The sequence below is a fragment of the Hypanus sabinus genome, chromosome 23 (genome assembly GCF_030144855.1).
Source record: "Hypanus sabinus isolate sHypSab1 chromosome 23, sHypSab1.hap1, whole genome shotgun sequence".
Classification (NCBI taxonomy): domain Eukaryota; kingdom Metazoa; phylum Chordata; class Chondrichthyes; order Myliobatiformes; family Dasyatidae; genus Hypanus; species Hypanus sabinus.
The window spans coordinates 52,312,653-52,335,107 of NC_082728.1; the positions used below are offsets into that span (position 1 = coordinate 52,312,653).

Genomic DNA, 22,455 nt, shown 5'->3' on the forward strand with positions numbered 1-22,455 from the left:
ACATAAAATTGTGTTTGTAGGGGATTTTAATTTTCCACACATTGATTGGGACTCCCATACTGTTAAAGGTCTAGATGGGTTAGAGTTTGTGAAAAGTGTTCAGGGAAGTTTTCTAAATCAATATATAGATGTGCCAACTAGGGAGGATGCAGTATGAGATCTCCTATTAGGAAATCAGTTACGGCAGGTTATAGAAGTGTGTGTAGTGTGTGACCATAACATCATTAGTTTCAACTTGATCATGGATAAAGATAGATCTGGTCCTCGGGTTGAAGTTCTAAACTGGAAAAAGGCCAAATTTGAAGAAATGAGTAAGGATCTAAAAAGCATAGATTGGGACAGGTTGTTCTCTGGCAAGGTTGTGATTGGTAAGTGGGAAGCCTTCAAAGGAGAAATTTTGAGAGTGCAGAGTCTGTATGTTCCTGTCAGGGTTAAAGGCAATAAGAATAAGAAACCTTGGTTCTCATGGGATATTAGAACTCTGATAAAGAAGAAGCGAGAGATATATAACATGTATAGGCAACAGGGAGGAAATAAGATGCTTGAGGAGTATAAAAAGAGTAAGAAAATACTTAAGAAAGAAATCAGGATGGCTAAAAGAAGACATGAGATTGCTTTGGTAGTGAGGGTGAAGGATAATACTAAGAGATTCTACGGGTATGTTAAGAGCAAAAGGATAATAAGGGATAAAATTGGTCCTCTTGAAGATCAGAGTGGTCGGCTATGTATGGAACCAAAAGAAATGGGAGAGATATTAAATGGGTTTTTTGCATCTGTATTTACTAAGGAAACTGGAATGGAGTCTATGGAAACAAGGCAAACAAGTAGGGAGGGCATGGAACTTATACAGATTAAAGAGGAGGAGGTGCTTGCTGTCTTGAGGCAAATCAGAGTAGATAAATCCCCTTGGATCTTGAAGGAGACTAGTGTTGAAATTGCAGGGGCCCTGGCAGAAATATTTAAAATGTCGATATCCATGGGTCAGGAGCCGGAGGATTGGAGGATAGCTCATGTAGGTCCGTTGATTAAAAAAGGCTCAAAAAGTAAGCCGGGAAATTATAGGCTGGTAAGTTTGACATTATTGTAAATGTAAATGTAAATTGTAAATTATTGGAAGGAATACTAAGAGATAGGATCTACAAGTATTTGGATAGATAGGGACTTATTAGAAAAAGTCAGCATGGCTTTCTGCGTGGTAGGTCATGTTTAACCAATCTATTAGAGTTTTTTGAGGAAGTTACCAGGAAAGTGGGTGAAGGAAAGGCAGTGGATGCTGTATACATGGACTTCAGTAAGGCCTTTGACAAGGTCCCGCATGGGAGGTTAGTTAGGAAGATTCAGTCGCTAGGTATACATGGAGAGGTAGTAAATTGGATTAGACATTGGCTCAATGGAAGAAGACAGAGAGTGGTAGTGGAGGATTGCTACTCTGAGTGGAGGCCTGTGACTAGTGGTGTGCCACAGGGAGCAGTGCTGGGTCCATTGTTGTTTGTCATCTATATCAATGATCTGGATGATAATGTGGCAAATTGGATCAGCAAATTTGCTGGTGATACAAAGATTGGAGGTGTAGTGGACAGTGAGAAAGGTTTTCAAAGCTTGCAGAGGGATTTGGACCAGTTGGAGGAATGGGCTGAAAAATGGCAGATGGAGTTTAATGTGAGGTATTGAACTTCGGAAGGTCAAACCACGGTAGAACATACAAGGTAAATGGTAGGACATTGAGGAGTGCAGTAGAACAGAGGGATCTGGGAGTACAGATACATAATTCCCTAAAAGTGGCATCACAAGTAGATAGGGTTGTAAAGAGTGCTTTCGGTACATTGGCCTTTATAAAGCAAAGTATTGAGTATAAGAGTTGGAATGTAATGGTGAGGTTGTATAAGACATTGGTGAGACTGAATTTGGAGTATTGTGTGCAGTTTTGGTCACCGAATTACAGGAAGGATATTAATAAGGTTGAAAGAGAAGGTTTACAAGGATGTTGCCGGGACTTGAGAAACTGAGTTACGGAGAAAGGTTGAATAGGTTAGGACTTTATTCCCTGGAGCGTAGGAGAATGAGGGGTGATTTGATAGAGGTGCATAAAATTATGATGGGTATAGATAGAGTGAATTCAAGCAGGCTTTATCTACTGAGGCCAGGGGAGAAAAAAAAAACAGAGGTCATGGGTTAAAGGTGAAGGGGGAAAGTTTAAAGGTAATATTGGGGGGGGCTTCTTCATGCAGAGAGTGGTGGGAGTGTGGAATGAGCTGCCAGATGAAGTGGTGAATGCTGGCTCACTTTTGACATTTAAGAAAAACTTAGGTATATGGATGAGAGGGGTTTGGAGGGATATGGCCCAGGTGCATGTCAGTGGGACTAGGCAGAAAAATGGTTTGGCACAGCCAAGAAGGGCCAAAAGGCCTGCTTCTGTGCTGTAATGTTCTATGGTTCTAACACATGATGTGAGGGAGCAGGGAAGCAAGAGTGAGAAATAAAGACATTTTCAGAGCATGAAATGTCATCATCATATATGCGGTAATTAAGCACTAAGATATTTTACAAATTCACAACAGTGGCGACGAGGATATGGACTTTGAAAGTAAGTTTAACGTTAGTTGTGAGAATGGAGAAATCATGGATACAACACTTCCAATGTTTTATGGAGCCATCTACTCCAGGCCCAAGATGGACATGATGGCTCAGCTCAATTGAATTTTATGAATTGAATTAAATTGACTTTATTACTTACGTCCTTCACATACCTGAGGAGTAAAAATCTTTACATTATGTCTCAGTCTAAATGTGCAATGTGCAAATTATAGTAATTAATAATAAATAGTGGATACAATGGAACTCAATATAACATAAAAATACAGTTGTGTCAGCATGAATTAATCAGTCTGATAGCCTGGTGGAAGAAGCTGTCCCAGAGCCTGTTGGTCCTGGCTTTTATGCTGTGGTACCATTTCCCGGATGGTAGCAGCTGGAACAGTTTGTGGTTAGGGTGACTCAGGTCTCCAATGATCCTTCAGGCCCTTTTTACACACCTGTCTTTGTAAATGTTATGAATATAGTTCACATCTACAGATACACTGGGCTGTCTGCACCACTCTCTGCAGAGTCCTGCAATTAAGGAAGGTACAATTCCCATACCAGGCAGTGATGCAGACAGTCAGGATGCTCTCAATTGTGCCCCTATAGAAAGTTCTTAGGATTTGGGGGCCCATACCAAACTTGTTCAACTGTCTGAGGTGACAGAGGAGCTGTTGTGCCTTTTTCACCACACAGGCAGTATGCACAGACCAAGTGAGATCCTCGATGATGTTAATGCTGAGGAACTTAAAGCTGTTCACCCTCTCAACCCCAGATCCATTGATGTCAAAAGGGGTCTGTCTCCATTCCCCTTTTGTAGTCCACAACCAGCTCCTTAGTTTTTGCGATTTTGAGGGAGGGGTTGTTTTCTTGACTCCACTGTGTCAGGGCGATGACTGCCTCATCTGAAGGCTGCCTCATTTGACATTAGGCCAATCAATGTAGTATCAGCAGCAAATTTAACTAACATATTGGAGCTGTGGGTAGCGACACAGTCTTGGGTATACAGAGAGTGAAGGAGGGGGCTTAGTATACAGCCCTGAGGGGCACCTGTATTGAGGGTCAGAGAGGTAGAGGTGAGGGAGCCCACTCTTACCAGCAATCTGACAGGAAGTCCAAGATCCAGCTGTACAAGGCAGGGTCAAGGCCAAGGTCTCTGAGCTTCTTGTCAAGCCTGGATGGAATGGTGTTGAATGCTGAAGAACAGCATTCTCACATAAGCATCCCTCTTCTCCAGATGTGTAAGGACAGTTTGTAGAGCTATGGCTAATGTGTCATCTGTCAATCAGTTGTGTCGGTCGGCGAGTTGTAGGGGGTCCAGTTTGGGTGGTAGCAAGCTGCAGATGTAATCCTTGACTGCCCTCTCAAAGCATTTGCTTATCATTGAGGTGAGTTTGACAGGACGCCAGTCATTCAGACATGTTGCCTTGGTCTTTTTAGGTACCGGAACAATGGTGGATGTTTTGAAGCAGGACAGCACTCTACACTGGGAGAGGGGGAGATTAAAAATGCCTGTAAACACATCTGCCAGTAAATGCTGATGGTAAAGGACTGATAGTGGACAATAACGCAATTGATTATACAAAACAACAAAGGAGAGCACTACTTTTACAACTTGCAGGACCAGATTTGCAGGATCTGTTCTCAGCACTACCAAACATGGGACAAATCACAAATCATGGAATGCTTACTTCGTTCCCCAGATCAACACTATGTTTGCCCAGCAGCATTTTCATCAGCTTGCCCAAAAACAAGGTGAGATGATTGAACAGTTCTCTACTCGCCTTCAGTAGGCAGCAGCAGACTGTGATTTTCGAATGGACACAGACAACCAAATCAGAGATGCCATAGTGGGAAAATGTAATTCAGTCTATTTGCAGGAAAAACTAGTGAAGAATATGCAGGGCCTAACGCTCGCCCGCAAACTGGAAATAGCAGCACGATGTGAAAAAGTAGAGGAACTGGGTGAAAATGTGTAGGGAAAAACTTGTCAGAACAGATAAAGTGCAATTCATATAGTCCTAAGCAGAAGAGAAAGCTGTCCCCATATTCATCCAGAACATCACTGGAGGCTGCGGGGGGGGGGGGGGGGCGGGGAGGGGGGTTTGAATGTGAAATATGTATTGGAAACAGAACAGATTAGGTAGAGTTTATCGTGATAAAAAGCAATGGTGAACCACTCCTAGGTAGAGGAAGAGCAACAAACTTGGGTGTGTTAAAGATTGGAGAAAATGTATCAGTAGTGACAGACGTTGAAGATTCTCTTAAGTTGAAGTACCCAAAAGTGGTTGAAGGGGTAGGAAAGCTGAACAATAAACGATCAGTCTGTACATTCATCCAAAGGCAAAGCCTGTGGCCCAGCTGCTCAGACCTTACAACTCCAGGGAGGCTGTTGAGAAAAAAATTGAACAGCTAATGACATTACTGAGAAAGTTGAAGGCCCAGTTCCTGTGGTTAGCCTGGTAGTAATTTTACCAAAATCCAACAAGGGCATCAGAATGTGCCTAGATGTGAGAAGGGCAAATGAAGCAAATATAAGGGAGAGATATCCCATTCCAACTGTAGATGAGATACTACAGGGTACGAATGGAGCTGCAGCGTTTAGCAAATTTGACTTGAAATGGGGCTAACACCAGCTAGAACTAACTCCAGAATCTAGAGAGATAACCACCTTTACTGTGCATAATGGGGTGTTGTGGTGAACTATGTGCCTGTCGGGACACGCCCCTGCTGACTGCTCCTGTGGCTCCTCCCACAGGCCCCTGTATAAAGGAGACCTGCGGCCTGAAGATCGGCCTCAGTCTCCAGGACCTTGTATGATAGACACTCACTCCTGGTTCCTTCTTCCAGTCAATAAAAGCCGATATCTCGCCTACGTCTCAGTGTGAGTTATTGATGGTGCATCAATTTTATTGACTGGAAGTTTTAAAACATGGAACCCGTTTTGCGTCCGGACCGGTTGGATTTGGACCCTCAAGACCCTGACGCAGCTCTCGCTTTTGAACACTGGCTTGCATGCTTCCAATCGTACTTGGCGGAGCTTCGTGCGACTGAACCCGCCGTTATGCACAGAATCCTACTCTCGAGGGTCTCCTCCAAAGTTTACTCCTTTATCCGGGACCTGCCGACCTACGAAGGGGCACTGGACGCCCTCAAACGACAGTACCTGCGGCCGGTGAACACCGTCTACGCAAGACATCGCTTAGCTACCCGGCAACAGCGGCCTGGCGAATCGTGCGCTGAGTTTCTCCGAGCACTACAGACACTCGTCCGAGCTTGTGACTGCAAGACGCTCACGGCAGAACAGCATGCGGAGCTGCTGGTGCGAGACGCCTTTGTGACGGGACTGAGGTCAGTGTACATGCGCCAGCGGCTGCTGGAGAACTCGGATCTTACCTTGAGCTCGGCGATAGAGAAGGCCAACGCTCTAGAAGCTGCGCGGCATAACGCCGACGCTGTCCAGTCGCGCGATTCCCCGCCGGTTTCGTGGACTCCTCAGACCCCGCCACCGCCGGCTCCCGGGAGCGAATTCGCCAACGCCGCCGCCAGTCGCCATTCCACGAGCTCCCCGACCCAGACCACGGCTGTGGCCCGTAAGCAACTCGTGCCTTGTTATTTCTGTGGCCAAAAGAAACATCCTCGACGACGCTGTCCAGCGCGAGAAGCGACCTGCTCCAGCTGCGGAAAGCGGGGCCACTTCGCCAAGGTCTGTAAGTCTCAACCTCGAGCGGAGTGCAGCGCTGCGGGTGAAACGTGGGGGCCGCCATCTTGCATGCCGGGATGTGGGCGGCCATCTTTGTCGACGTCAGCACGCCCCGCCCCCGATCCTCGGATGCTGACCGGGTACCCCGGATGTGAGCGGCCATCTTTGTCGGCGTCAGCATGCCCCGCCCCCGACCCTCCGATGCTGACCGGGTACCCCGACGGCGATCCAACTCTGGCCACTGTGACTCTCGACCAAAGCGCCCCACACCAGCTTGCAAGATCCATGATGGACATCCAGGTGGAGGGGCATTGGACTGGATGCCTGTTTGACACGGGCAGCACTGGGAGTTTTATTCACCCGGACACAGTGCAACGCTGCAGACTTGCAACGCGGCCGGTCAGTCGGAGGTTCCATTTGGCCTCTGGGTCGCAGTCCGCTGACATCCGGGCAGGTTGTGTAGCGACTTTGGTGGTGCAAGGCACAGTATATCGGGACTTTGAACTGCTGGTCATGCCTAATCTGTGTGCACCTGTGCTATTGGGGCTGGACTTCCAGAGCCATCTCGAAAGTGTGACCATGGTATACGACGGGCCCATCCCACCACTCACTGTCAAGAATCCTCAGTTTTGTGGGACTTCTTCACATACCCCGCTACTGACCACACACACACACGGACACACACATCCCATCCAGAACCAGGCCAACAGCTGCGCTACCGACACTTGCAGCCTCTCCACTCTCAAGATCCCTCCCCCACCGCTGTTCGCCAACCTGACCCCCGACTGTAAACCTGTGGCAACCAAAAGCAGGAGGTACAGCACGGGGGACCGGGCCTTCATTCAGTCGGAGGTGCAGCGGCTGCTCAGGGAGGGGATCATTGAGCCGAGCACAAGCCCTTGGAGGGCCCAGGTGGTTGTTGTTCGGACTGGGCAGAAAAATAGGATGGTGGTGGACTATAGTCAAACCATCAATAGGTTTACGCAGCTTGACGCATACCCCCTACCCCGCATCGTGGATATGGTCAACCAGATTGCTCAGTATAAGGTGTACTCGACAATAGATCTGAAATCCGCTTATCACCAGCTCCCCATCTGCCCAGAGGACCGCCCCTACACCGCCTTCGAGGCGGGCGGCCGGCTCTATCACTTCCTGCGCGTCCCTTTCGGTGTCACGAATGGTGTCTCTGTCTTCCAGAGGGAAATGGACCGGATGGTGGACCAGTACCAACTGCAGGCCACATTTCCCTATCTGGATAACATCATCATCTGTGGTCATGACAGGCCAGATCACGACGCCAACCTCCAACGGTTTCTCCAAGTGGCCGCAGCTCTGAACCTTACTTATAACAGGGACAAGTGTGTTTTTGGTACCACCCGCCTTGCTATACTTGGGTATGTCGTGGAAAACGGGGTTATTGGGCCTGATCCCGAACGTATGCGCCCCCTGTTAGAGCTCCCTCTTCCCACCACTCTCAAGGCCCTCAGACGGTGCCTGGGGTTTTTTTCCTATTACGCCCAATGGGTCCCCCATTACGCAGACAAGGCTCGCCCCCTGGTCAAGTCTACCTCGTTTCCCCTCTCTGCTGAGGCCTGCGCGGCCTTCAACTGCATTAAAGCGGACATTGCCAAAGCTACGATGCATGCAGTGGACGAGACCGCTCCCTTCCAAGTGGAGTGTGATGCCTCCGATTTCGCTCTGGCTGCTACCCTTAATCAGGAAGGCAGACCAGTAGCATTCTTTTCTCGCACCCTCCAAGGCTCTGAAATTCGGCACTCCGCGGTGGAGAAAGAAGCCCAGGCCATAGTGGAGGCTGTTAGGCACTGGAGGCACTATCTTGCTGGCAAAAGATTCACTGTGCTGACCGACCAGCGCTCGGTTGCGTTCCTGTTCAGCAACCAACAGCGGGGCAAGATCAAAAATGATAAGCTTTTGCGGTGGAGGATAGAACTCTCCACCTACACCTATGATATCCTGTACCGGCCTGGCAGACTCAATGAGCCCCCTGATGCCCTATCCCGGGGAACATGTGCTAGCACACAGCTCGACCAGCTGTACGCCCTTCATGCACAACTTTGCCATCCGGGGGTCACCCGATTTTACCATTTTGTGAAAGCTCGGAACCTGCCGTACTCCCTGGAGGACATCAGGACGATGACCAGGGACTGCCAAATTTGTGCCGAGTGCAAACCGCACTTCTACTGTCCTGACACGGCACAACTTGTCAAGGCCACCCGCCCTTTTGAACGCCTGAGTGTTGACTTTAAGGGCCCCCTTCCCTCCACTGACCGCAATGTCTATTTTCTCAGTGTTATTGACGAGTTCTCACGGTTCCCCTTTGCCATCCCCTGCCCCGACACCACTGCCACGTCCGTCATAAAAGCCCTGCGCCAGCTCTTCACTCTGTTCAGGTATCCCTGCTATATCCACAGTGATAGAGGGTCCTCCTTTATGAGTGAGGAGCTGCGCCAGTACTTGCTAGCTAGGGGCATTGCTACCAGTCGGACCACGAGTTATAATCCCCGGGGTAATGGCCAGGTAGAGCGGGAGAATGCCACAGTGTGGAAGGCCACACTTTTAGCCCTCAAGTCCAAAGGGTTGCCGGTCTCTCGATGGCAGGAGGTCCTCCCTGAGGCACTGCACTCTATCCGCTCTCTGTTATGTACGTCCACCAATGCCACCCCTCACGAACGCCTATTCTCTTTTCCCAGGAAGTCTGTCACTGGGACCACCCTACCAGTTTGGCTGACGTCCCCGGGGCCAGTGCTGCTCCGGAAACATGTGAGGAGCAATAAATACTCCCCGCTGGTGGAGAGGGTTCACCTTCTCCATGCGAACCCCCAGTATGCTTACGTGGTCTTACCTGATGGGCGGGAGGACACGGTCTCCATCCGCGACCTGGCACCCGCAGGTGCAGCAGACCACTACCCTGAAGGCTCTCCGGTAACTGTGAACCCTGCACCAGAGGTGACACCGTACTCACCAGGCCCTACACAGACTCCTCACGACACTTGTATACCGGGCGTTTCGTACGCATTTATACCAGGCGCCTCGCACATGCATGAGGGATCACCGGTGCCTAGTGGGCAAGAACACGCGCAACCCCCGTCCCCTGTGCAATCGCCAATGTTGCCGGCACCTATGCGGTCACAGCCGGTGCTACGTAGATCGCAGCGACAGATTCGACCGCCTGATCGGCTTGACTTGTAAGAACCTTCGCTACATGAGGACTTTTTCAAACGAAGGGGGGGTGAATGTGGTGAACTATGTGCCTGTCGGGACACGCCCCTGCTGACTGCTCCTGTGGCTCCTCCCACAGGCCCCTGTATAAAGGAGACCTGCGGCCTGAAGATCGGCCTCAGTCTCCAGGACCTTGTATGATAGACACTCACTCCTGGTTCCTTCTTCCAGTCAATAAAAGCCGATATCTCGCCTACGTCTCAGTGTGAGTTATTGATGGTGCATCAGGTGTATAGGTACAAGAGACTGATATTTGGTGTGCCGTCAGCCAGTGAGCAGTACCAGCATGAGATAGCAAATGCTTTAGCTGGAATTGAAGGAGTTGAGATGATGTGATTGTACATGCATCTAACCAAAAAATGCATGATGAGAGACTGCATGCTGTCTTAAAGAGACTCGCAGACTGACACGGAACCTGGAGAAATGTCAGTTCAACATGGAGAGACTAGCTTTCATGGGAATTCTCATCACAGAAAGGCGTCGGACCAACTGACAAGAGAGTGCAAGCAGTAATGGAGGCTCATGGACCACAAAACGCCACGGAAGTGAGGAGTTTCCTAGGTCTTGTTGGCTACAGCAGCAGATTCATACCACAGTTTGCAACTTCGTCAGAACCACTGAGTCGATTGACCAGGAAGGACGCCTGGTTCAAGTTTGGAGAAGAATAGAACAAGTGTTCAAAGCCCTAAAAGAGGAGCTAGCAAGAGCAGGCACATTGGCTTAATTTGATAAAGATCCACCAACTAAAGTAATACCAGATGCCAGCCCAGTCAAACTGGGGCCAGTACTCATACATGGTACCTATCTGCTATGTGAGCCTTAGTCTCACAGACTATGAACGAAAATACTCACAAACAGATCAAGAAGCATTAGCACTCATGAGGGCCTGTGAAATAATTCATCCTTATTTGTATGGAAGAAATTTTGTCCTGATCACAGATCACAAACCTTTGGAGATGATTTACAACCCAAGATCTAAACCATATGCATGCATAGAACGGTGGGTCTTGAGATTGCATCCATATGACTACAGAAACAAGAGAAAATCTGCAGATGCTAGAAATCCAGGCAACACACATAATATGCTGGAGGAACTCAGCAGGCCAGGCAGCATCTAGGAAAAGAGTACAGTCAATGTTTTGGACCAAAACCCTTCAACAGTCCTGCTGATGATGAACAGTACTGTGATGATGTCATCAGTCTGGGACAGAACATGTGATGTGAGGGAGCATGGAAGCGAGAACGAGAAATAAAGACAAGTTCAGAGCATGAAGAATCAAGTCATGATATTTGCACTATCTAATTAAGCACTAAGATAGGTTGTAAATACACGACAGGTGCCATGGTAGCTATTACAGCTCAGGGCATTCCAGAGTTCGGAGTTCAGAGTTCACTTCTGACACTGTCTGTAAGGAATTTATACATCCTCCAAGTGACTGCATGGATTTCTTCCTTGTTCACTCCCACAATCCAAAGACAAACAGGTTAGTAGGTTAACGGGTTATTGAAGAATTGTCCTGTGATTAGGCTAGTGTTAAGTAGGTGGGTTGTGGCTCGTTGGGCCAGAAAGACCTGTTCTACACTGTATCTCTTAATATAAATACAATTATATTAATTTATGTAACAGTAATGAAGTCTAGGCCTCCCATCCCATGATCCTTTCCCTTCTCCAGCTCTGTATCACTTTTGCCAATCACCTTTCCAGCTCTTAGCTTCATCCCACCCGCTCCAGTCTTCCCCTATCATTTTGCATTTCCCCCCTTCCCCTCCTACTTACAAATCTCTTAGTATCTCTCTTTTCAGTTAGTCCTGACGAAGGGTCTTGGCCCAAAATGTCGACAGTGCTTCTCCCTATTGATGCTGCCTGGCCTGCTGTGTTCCACCAGCATTTTGTGTGTTGTTGTTTGAATTTCCAGCATCTGCAGATTTCCTCGTGTTAAGTCTTTAACCCAACAGATTAGTTATTTATCTTTTCACATGCCTAGTCAACTATTTTCAGTGTTCTGTGTTTACACTTAATGTCTTTCAACACTTACACAATCAAAAAGGGCTTTTGACTCAGGAGACAACAGAGGCTGCAGATGTGGGAAATCTGCAGAATCCACAAAATGCTGGAGTATCTTGATGAGTGACATAATAGCTATGGAGGAAAACTGGCCAGTTGATGTTTCTAAGATGAGACCTTTCAGCAGGTCTGGGAAAAACAATGCAGATGACCAGTATAAGACGCTGTTGGGAGGAGGGGGAAGGGATTGATGAAAGAAGTTGGGAGGTTAAAGGGCTAAAGAAGTTGAAATTTGAGAGGCTAGTGGAATATAGAATAGAAGGAAAGAAGTTGGGAATGAAACAGGAGGGAGGAGTGTGTGGGTGTTGGGGCTGATTCAGAGCGTGGGGAGGGGGAAGAGAAGGGGCGATGGATGCTGGTGGGATAAGATAAAAATGGAGGAACAGAGAGGAGTGGTTAGCAAAGTTACAGAAATCAGTTTGGGAACTACCAGAGCAGAATATGAGATGCTGTTCCTGTAATCTGCACCTAGTCTCAACTTGGCAGTAGAGAAGTCCATGGACAGACATATCAGTATGGGAATGGGAAATGGAATTAAACTGGCACCCACCAGGAGATCCTGACTGTTACAGCAGACAGAGTGAAGGTGCTCGATGAAACCATTCCCTGATCTGCATCGGCTCTCACCAAAGATCGATTTTGACAGGATAGCGATGGTAAATTGTGTGTTTGTAAACATGGAGAGCAGGATTACTCCTACATTTGGGAAGTCAAATAAGGTTAGAGCAGGCATGTGTATGGGCAACAAGGAATGTTGACTTACAGAAGGAACTTTGGGGTTGAAGTCTGCAGTTCCCAAATACATTTGGTAGATACATTGGTGCTTGCCTTCATTTGTTAGGACATTGAATAACACTTGGAACATTACGTTGCAACTTTACAAAGCACTATTTAGAATACACAAGGAGTGTGCAGTGCTAATCACCACACCATGGGAAGGATGTGGTTGCTCTTGAGATTGTGCAAAGCAGATTCACTAAGATGGTGCCTGGATTGGAGGGCTGTAGTTGTGCAGAAGTATGGCTAGGCTAGGCTGGTTCTTTCCGGAGCAAAGAAGTCTAAAGTGTGACTTGGTTGACATATATAAAATTTTGAGGAAGAGACAGAAACTTCAGAAAAACTTTGGAACCAGATGGAAGGAGCTGATGGGCAAACTTAGGAGATGGAAAAGATATGAGATGAGAAAGGTGGGCAAAGGGAGAAGGAACCTAGGTGGTCAGATGAGAGGAAATGGGACAAGAATAATGGGGGGGGGGGTGTGGATTACCAAAAATGGAAAATACAACATTCATACCATTGACCTGTAAGCTAAGCAAGTGGAAAATGAGTTCACAAAAGAGACTGCAGATGCTGGAAATCTGGATCACACACATAAAATTCTAGTCAGGTAGTAAAAAGTACAGTCAATGTTCCAAGCCAAATCCTTTCATCAGGACTGGAAAGGAAGTGGGCAGAAGGATAGGGGCAGACAGAGGGGAAGGAGTAAACCATGGTAGCCAATAAGTTGATACAGGCAAGGAGGTAAGGGATAGGTGGAGAAAATGATGCAAGAGGCTGTGAGGTGACTGGTGGGAGAGGCTGAAGGAGAAATCTGTTAGGACAGAATAGAATAAAGGGAAGGAGGTGGGGAGCAGAGGGAGGATGGTAAGTGGTAGGTCATCAGGACAAGCAAGGAAAAGGTAATACAGCCAAAGGAATCAAAGAAAATAAAGGGGTGGGAATAAAAACAGATTGATATCTCAAACTTCCAGTAACCGCTCCCTTCTGTTTATTCTGACATCTTTTCCCTTCCTTTCCAGTGTTGATTAAGGATCTTGGCCCAAAACGTTGACTGTTCATTTCCCCCTATGGATGCTGCCTGACCTGCTGAGTTCCTCCAGAATTTGTGTGTGTTGGAAAATAAGCTGATGTTTTTCCTAGTGACTGGAGAAGTATATTAAAGAAATAAATAGTGGCCAAATGCACTGGGGAGAGCTACCTGTTGTTCAAAATCAATGTATCAAAATCCTCAGTATCCAAGAGGACTGAAGGGACACTGGTTCTATGCCTTTCTCCAACAATAGAGCATTTCCTGAGTCATTAACAGAATTGTCAAACTAGGTCTATCATTAAGCAAGAATTTAACATTCAAAAACATCTCTCAGGCATCAACTGAGCCACAGCTGAGACAGCAGATGGACTTCTACTATACAAGCTCAGTACTGTTACCTTCAAAGCATTTGATAAGCTATAAAATACACCAATACCTGGAGACTGCATATTCTGAAATCCAGAGCAACAAACTGCTTGAAGAACGCAACAAGTCAAGCAGCATCTGCAGGGAGACAAGAGGAGACATCAGCAGTTTGGGACTGAATGGAGAAAGGATATGCCCAGTATATGGGAGGGGTGGGACAGATGGGAATGGTAAGAAAGGAGCCCAGGGTGAATGGTGGATTGGGGAGTGGTTAAAGTGTTATTTTTGAATACATGCAGCATACAAAATAAGGTACATGATTTTTTTTAGTGCAGATAGACATTGGCATGTATAACATTATGGGTATCACTAAGTCATGGCTGAAAAATCAGAGCTGGGAGCTTAATATCTGTGGTGAACTACATATACCTGTCTGGACACGCCCCCTGCTGACTGCTCCTGTGGCTCCTCCCACTGACTGTGGCTCCTCCCACAGACCCCAGTATAAAGGCAATTGAGGTCTGAGCCCAGCCTCTCTGTCTCCGGGATGTAGTATGGTGGTCAACCACTGCTTGTTCCTTCTTCCAGTCAATAAAAGCCGATATCTCACCTTTACGTCTCAGAGAGAGTTATTGATGGTACATCAATATCCAAGGATACACATCATATCAAATGGACAGGCAGGATAAGCAGAGTGGGTGCAGTGGCTCTGTTTGGTATAAAAATGAAACCAAGGCCTGAGAAAGAACTGACATAGAATCAGAAGCTGTAGAATCCACATGAGCAGAGTGTGCAAGGGTAAAAAAATTAAAGTAAATTTATTATCTAAGCACATATATGTCACCACTCCTGAGGTTCATTTTCTTGCAGCTGTTCACAGTAGAACAAGGAAATACAATAGAATCAACAAAAAACTACACACAAACACTAACAAAGAACCAATGTGCAAAAGACCCTGATGGAAGGTATATACATACCTCTGAACAATAGCCAGGATGTGAAGTACAATTACAAAGGAGAGAGAGAAGACATGTAAAAAGGGCATTGTTACTATGGTTCTGGGGGATTTCAAAATGCAGGTAGACTGGAAAAATTAGGTTGAACTTGGATCCCAAGAATAGGAATTTGTAGAATGTCTATGAGATGGCTTTTTAGGAGCAGTTTGTGGTTGAGCCCAATGGGGAGAAAAAGTAATTCTAGATTGGGTGTTTTGCAATGAACCAGATTTGATTAGGGAGCTTAAGGTAAAGGAACCTTTAGGAACAAGTAAACATAATAAGACAGAATTCACCTGCAGCTTGAGAGGGAGCAGCTAAAAGCAGATATATTACACAGCAGAGTAAAGGGAACTATAGAGGTATGAGGAGATAGCCAAAGTTGATTGGAAGGGCACACTAGCAGCAGAGCAGTAAGGGCTGGAGTTTCTGGGAGTAACTTGGAAGGATAGATACATTGCAAAGAAAAAGTATTTTAAAGGGGGGGCTGACAAGTGAAGTCAAAGGTAGCAGAAAAGCAAAAGATATTTGCTATACACAATATAGCAAAATATAGTGAATAACTTAGAGGATTGGGGAACTTTTTAAAACCAACAGTAGACAACTAGAAAACACTAAATAGAGAAAAGATAAATAATGAAGGTAGGCTATCCAAAAATGTAGAAGATACCAAAGATGCTTCTTGCCAAAAGGTGAGAAGCGAGGCAAGAGTAGATATCAGACAACTGGAAAATGGCACTGTAGTAATGTGGGACAAAGACATGGTGGATGAATTCAATAATTTGCATCAGATTTCACTGTGCAAGACTTCAGTTGCATACCAGAAATTCAGGAATTGGGGACAGACATGAATACATTCACTATTACTAACGAAAGGTGCTTGGGAAGCTGGAGGGCTTGAAGGCAGATAAGTCACCTGGACCAGATGGACTACCTCAGGATTATGAAGGAGGTAGCTAAAGAGATCATGAAGACATTAGTTCTTACAGAAACATCTGCATGATCTTTCAAGTATCACTAGATTCTGAAAAGGTCTGGAGAACTGGGAAATTGCAAATATCACTCCACTCTTTAAGAAGGAGGGAGATAAAGAACAAGAAATTATATGTCAGTTAGCCTGACTTCAGTGATTAGAATTAATTATTAATATTTCAGGGTACTTGGGGGTACATGATAAAAATAGGCTGAATTAAGCATGATTTTCTTAAAGGGAAATCTTGCATGACAAGTCTGTTCTAATTCTGTGAAGAAATGGCGGGCAAGACAGACAATAGAACGTCAGCAAATGTTGTTTACTTGGATATTCAGAAGGCCTTTAATAAGGTGCCACACATGAGGCTGCTGAACAGAGCACACAGTATTGCAGGAAACGTACTAACATGGATGGAAGATTGACTGACTGACAGGAGGCAAAGGGTCCCTTTTTCTGGTTGGATATATTGGAAACCATTTTTCCCCCAAAGATGAATTAATACAAGACTGAAATTGTATTTTAATCATCTGCACTGAATAATAAACTCATTTATTTTTCCACAGTATGTGGTGGTTCATCCGAAATTACTGGCAGAAAGCAGGTATTGCAGCTAAACTAACCGTTTAGCACTTTGCATTGGTGAAGTATTAACACATTGCCCAAGTGATTTAATATTGTCACCAGTGATTTCTCATCTTGGTTATAAAAGTGATGGATTTTTCAAAGGCAATCTCTTAAGTTTCTTTATTCTTTTACCTTAGCTTTTCATTCATCGTAGCTGTTTCTCAGCCTCTTTAGTTCACTTGGAATTTGTATGCTTGTTTGTACTTTAAAATAAACTATTAAGAATTAAGACTGCTTGCCATTCTTAACTCCTGGAAAAACTTTAAGGGTCAGAAAATAAACAGAAATCCAACACCTGCCAGTGACTAGTGGTGTTCTGGAAGTGTTGGTATTGGGACTATTTCTTTTCATATTAGATGTCAATGCTTACTCAGGATGACAGAATTGATGGCTTTATGACCAAGTTTTCAGACAATAGAAACAGGTGGACAGGTAGTATTGAGGAAGCAGGGAGTCTGCGGAAGGACTTGTGGCAGATTAGGAGAACAGGCAAAGAAGTTGCAGATGGAATATGTACAGTATAAGGGAGATCATGCACTTTGGTAGAAGCAATAAAGGCATAACTATTTTCTAAACAGGGAGCAAACTGAGAAATCAGAGGTGCAAAGGGACTTGGGAGTCCTTGTGCGGGATTCACCAATGGTTAACTTGCCGATTGTGTCAATAATAAGACAGACAAATGCAATGATAGCATTCATTTCCAGAAGACAAGGATATGATGCTGAAGCTTTAAAAAGGTATTGGAATATTGTGGAGTTTCCTATAGTGAGGGAGTCTAGGACCAGAGGGCACAGCCTCAAAATATTCCTCTTTAGAAGGAAGACAGATGTCTCTTTAAAACTGAGACAAGGGTTTCTTTCACCAGAGAATGGTGTATCTATGTAACCCATTACACAGATGACCATGGAGGCCAAGTCATTGCACATATTTAAAGCAAAAGTACATAGGTTCTCAATTAGTAAGGGTATCAAAGGTTACAAGAAGGCAGACTGAGATTGGGGTAACATACAAGTCATGATCATATGGTGCAGCAGACCTGATGGACAAAATAGCTTAATTCTGCTCCTGTACCTTACGGTCTAAGATGACCGGCAGGTTGTGCCAGATAGCAGAGATGAATGGGGCTGGAATTGAAAGAGTGGCAAGTGTAAGAAAAATGAAGGAAAAGAAAGGGAATAAGGATAAAAGACAAGATGGAGAGACTGTAGTCCTGATTACAGGTCTTGGCTGTAAACACCAATTCTTTACTCTTCCATAAATGCTACCCAGCTTGCTGAGTTCCTCCAGCATTTTGTGTAATCGCTTGGATTGCCAGCATCTGCAGTTTTTCTTGTTTGTGTTAAAGGAGCAGTCACCTATTTTTCATTTAGGTAATGTTTCCAAAAATACTGTGATTCTTTTTAAAACACTCGGTTTATTTCTAAAAAGCAAAGTTTATAAAAGTTTAGAATGGCAAATGATGAAAGTTGGTGACTAGTGAAAAATGTACCTGCAAGACCAAGTGATATCAAAGCCAGGCTTTACACTCACCACTGTGTTAACTGTATATACTGATTCTAGTAATCAGGTCGGAACAAATGTTAAAGGAATCTCATCCAAAAGAGTAACATCTATTCTCTCTTCACTGGAGCTGCACCTCCTGCTGAGGTACCAGCTTTTCCTTCTCCCTCTCAGATTTTAAGAAAAATTCTAATCAAAACAAGTTTTGCTGTTATTCGCTTCATTCCTAATACAAAGACTGATCAATCAACTGTCACAAAAACAATGCAGTAAATAACCATTTATGCATTGCTTAAACTGCCCCCCCCCCCCCCGCTTGACTTTGATTGTTGTGACTGCTAAAGACCTTAATGATGCAAATGAGTACAAGTGTACTTCTTTGAAATATTTATTTCAATTCATTATGGAAAAAAAGGAATGTATTAAGAGATGTTTATGATCCAAGTTTTCTTTGTAATATATATTTTGCATTATCAAGACAAATAACAAAACCATTATTTGCAGTAAGATGCTCACTGTTGCCTTTAAGATCCTCACACTAGATGTCAGAATGTTGCAGATTTTAATTCTATTTTTACAAATAAATGAATTTTAGGATCATGTATTCCAGAATCAAGCAAAATGATACAAAAATAAGTCCAAAAATCTTAGTTATAAAATTTTAATTAATCTTTGGAAGATGTTTGAGCCTTTACCTGCTTAAGACCAGATAGATTTAGCCAAGGCAAGATCAATCACAATCGAACTGCCAAGTAGACTTGAGGGACTAACTTGTCAACTTCTAATACTACTTGGAAGTTAGGTTGATGGCCAAGCGTGGCAAAATGTTTGCAGGCGTTTCAGCTCCAATTGAGCACAGTCGAGAGTGTTTGCTCTTCAGAATGCCAGCTTATATATTTCCCCGGGATCTGAATGGATATTGATTAGACATTGTGAATCTTCAACTTCTAAACTGTTCAGTATTTTGAACCAGCCAACCGGATCACAATATCCATTTGGAATCCAGTATATAAGCCGGCATTCTGAGGCGACAACACCCTCCACTGTGCACTGATGATGGCTTCTCAATTGTTGCTGAAACGTCTGCAAACATTTTGCCAAGCTCAGTGATCAACCAAACAGCCAACCCAAGTAATTCAGAGCCCATTGGGTATTATCAGCAGCAGCAAACTGTAGATCCTAGAACCTGGAGCAAAAACAAATGCTGGAACTCAGTAGGTCAGGCATTGTCTGTGGAGGAAATGGATAGTCAGCTTTTCAAGTCACAATCTTTCATCAAACACCTTATTTGCATAGCAAATTCTTCTGAGCAGCAATAGTCTGTATTAGTAATAATAGTCAATGCATTTTTTGAGAAGTTCATTGATTTCTCTCCAATGCCTTGGGATTACTTGTATTCTCCATTCATTTGGTTTTACAACCCATACAAAAGATAACACCCCTTACACATTGCAGCACTCATTCAATACTACACTGGATTGTTGCCTAGAAATACTTCCCAAGCGTAGGACTTCAACACTCAAGGGCAAGCTGCTTCTATTGAGCAACTGGCAATAGAGAATCTTGACTGTTAATAATGATGAGGAATGAATCTACTGGCTCTTTACAAACAAAAATTCTTCTATTATCAGGGCTGAAGCCCATATTGCTGTAGAACCATTTATTGATATCATCATACCATTACATCTGGATTTTAACAAAAACAAAGTATACAAAGAAAATAGCTTTGAAGAGGGTCTATTAATTCATGACAATCTGATGACATTGAATATCAACATGTAAAACAAAATGAAACAAATTCATGAAGGAAAATGAGATTGAGGCATAAAACTCTGATGAGCAGACAGATAAATCAATCTCCCCAATCTGAGTGCAGTGTGTGTAAATTTGCAGTGGCATATGCATTGTTATACAAGAACATTCATTCAACAATCATAAAACCTCTTGACTTTAATGTCAATAAAGTTACATTATTGTTTTTAACCTGATAAAGTGTCTCAGCCTGAAACGTTATTTCTTTATTCCTTTCCATAGATACTACCTGACTTGCCGAGTTTGTTTAGGCCAAAAGTATTGCTAGATCTCCAACCATTCCTGCCTCCTTTTCCTTCCAGAAGAGAAGAATATCTCTTTAAAACAGAGATGAGCAATTTCTTGACCCAAAGGGTGATGAATTTGTGAAATTCATTGCCACAGACAGTCATTGGATATCTTGATTAGAAAGGGCATTAAAGATAATGGGGAGAAAGCAAGAGAATGGGTTGAGAGGGATGGGAGATGCTGAATGGCCTAATTCTGCTAATTCTTATGATCTTTTTCTCCCCAGTCCAACCCTGCAGTGTCATTTTAAGGAGTACATAATGCGACATTAAACCACGCTCAGTTCCCTGTAATTAAAGTCGTTCCAAATCTAAAACCAAAATATGCTAATACTATAATAAAAATATCACTATGATTTTTCTTAGAAAATCCTGCAAAATGCAGGGCAACTTGACACAGTGTGGTTATCTTTTTGTTGATGAGAAAGGGAGTCAATAACAAATGGAGTAAAAATTTGCTAATCTGCAACTGACCACTCAAAATGCCAACACTCCGGAATGTGGCTCTGAACGTAGTGTTTGCAGTTTCCATTCATCCAGGCCCTGGGTCTCAAAGGACACCAGCCCCATGCACTCCCTGTAAATTTACCTAGTTCTGTTGGCTGCCATACTTTAATATTTACTTTGTTCTCTTTTCCATGTTCCCTTGTACTGCTTAACAATGTAATGTTGTTTTGTTTAGAATCTGAACTACATAGTAAGTGAATTTGAAGAGTACTGGAGTAACAATAAATCTCTTAGTCTGGAAACAAATCTGCTGGTTTAGCCTGCATAAAGTCCCAAGTACACCTGATTAATGGAGTGTACTATATGAAGAAAGCTGATACTGTTACAGAAATATTAAACTTTGATTTTATTTTTAGATTTTGCTGTTTTCTCTCAGGGCAGCCAACTTCAAAGCTCAATTGGCTGTTTGTTGGTACAAGTAGAATTTTGATCAGGATAATTCCATGCATTTTTCACCAGAAATACTATGGAGAACTTGAGACTTTTTAAAGCTAGGGGTACTTTGTTCAATCTAGGTTGTTTGCCTGAATTGGAAAAATAAATTTTATTTGAAAAGCTCCAAGTGGTTGCAACTTCAACTACAATATTACCCAATTAGCCTAACTCCACCATGTTGTTGGCAGCAGATCAACAGACCTCTGAGACACTTAAGCAATGCCACTTAACTCTAAAGACACAGGGAAACTCCAAGAGTGTGTTGTTACAAAATAATCCAAGTCTCTAACAGAATCAATGAATAATATCGACTGGTAATTTAAATTCCTTGAAGGTGTAGAAAGAAATATCTCCATTATCCACCACAGCAAACACGACAGGAACTGCACCACTTTGAAAAGCTAGCTTCTTCATCACACGTAAGTCTGGCACTGGCCCATCGAAGCTGCAGAAACAGGTCAAAGGAGGAAACGTTAGGAAAAACATTCCTATATCTGCAGTACAACTTCCACTGACTCAGGAAGCCCAAACGAACTGTAATCTATTAAACATTTATGAGGTACAATCACTGTTATAAATATGGGAAATAAAGTAGCCAAATCTGCAACTCTCACTAAACTGCAGCATGACAACTATCTGCTTCAATGTGATTGCTTGGACAATAGATACAGGCCAGTATATTAGATTAATTTTCTTGTTCTTCAAAATAATACCACAGGATCTTTTAGGGTTAGCTGAAAAGACAAAAAGAAACATAGTACAAAAAAAACCTTAACATCTGCTGACTTTATAGTCAAATCTCCAGATTGGTTTGAGCCTACGATCCTGCTACCAGCTTAGAATTTAAACTAAGGACATGAGGCTTCATGAAATCATAGCAAAGAAAATTCCCATTGTGATATAGCTGTAACATTAAGAGAAGGAAGCAGTTTGTATGTTCACACTCTTGGTCCAGTAAAACGAGGTCCATACTCTGATCAAAAACACTAGATAATATAGATAAAGAACAGAGGCAGACAGTAAAATGGGCTAAAAAGATTTTTTTTTCGTATGTATCTTTCTATATTCTAAAGCAAGGTTTTTACACATGAAGAATACATTTTATGATTTCACTGTAAGAACTTTAGATAGTTACTCTTGTGAGCAAGGTTAACAGTAAAAGCAAGGATTTGCAGATGTTTTATTGGTGTAGGCTGGTAGAAAAAAAACTGGAAGGACTCCCTACTCTTCAAAACAATGCACTGAATTTGTTATATATTCACCTGCAAGATCAGCTGGAGTTTTTGACTACTGTCTCATATAAAAGCCTGTATCTCCAATAATGCAACTTCCTCACTATTGCAACGTAAAATGTCAGCACTAAGTTCACCGAGCTGGGACTTGTAACTATAACATTCTGACTTAGGTTACAAGTCCCCCAAGTTGTACCATGTGCCAGCATTGAGTTAAGGTTTCAATGGGCAATAATAAAGAACATCTCTAAAGGTGTGACATCCCTGATGGTATACAGTCTTTTACTCAATTCTACAGAATCAAAAAGGGGAAATCATTTATTCTTCAA

The 22,455-nt window shown here is 43.8% G+C and overlaps 1 protein-coding gene across 1 annotated transcript in view; it reads right to left on the bottom strand.

Annotated features, from left to right (window-relative positions):
• Positions 1-19,498: 19,498 nt before the first annotated feature.
• Positions 19,499-22,455, bottom strand: part of tsen54 (TSEN54 tRNA splicing endonuclease subunit) — a 47,862-nt gene continuing 44,905 nt past the window's right edge. Inside the window, exon 11 of the mRNA XM_059948874.1 lies at positions 19,499-21,339. Coding sequence (XP_059804857.1) covers positions 21,189-21,339 — 151 coding nt within the window. The 3' untranslated portion in view covers positions 19,499-21,188. The remainder of the gene's footprint in view (positions 21,340-22,455) is intronic.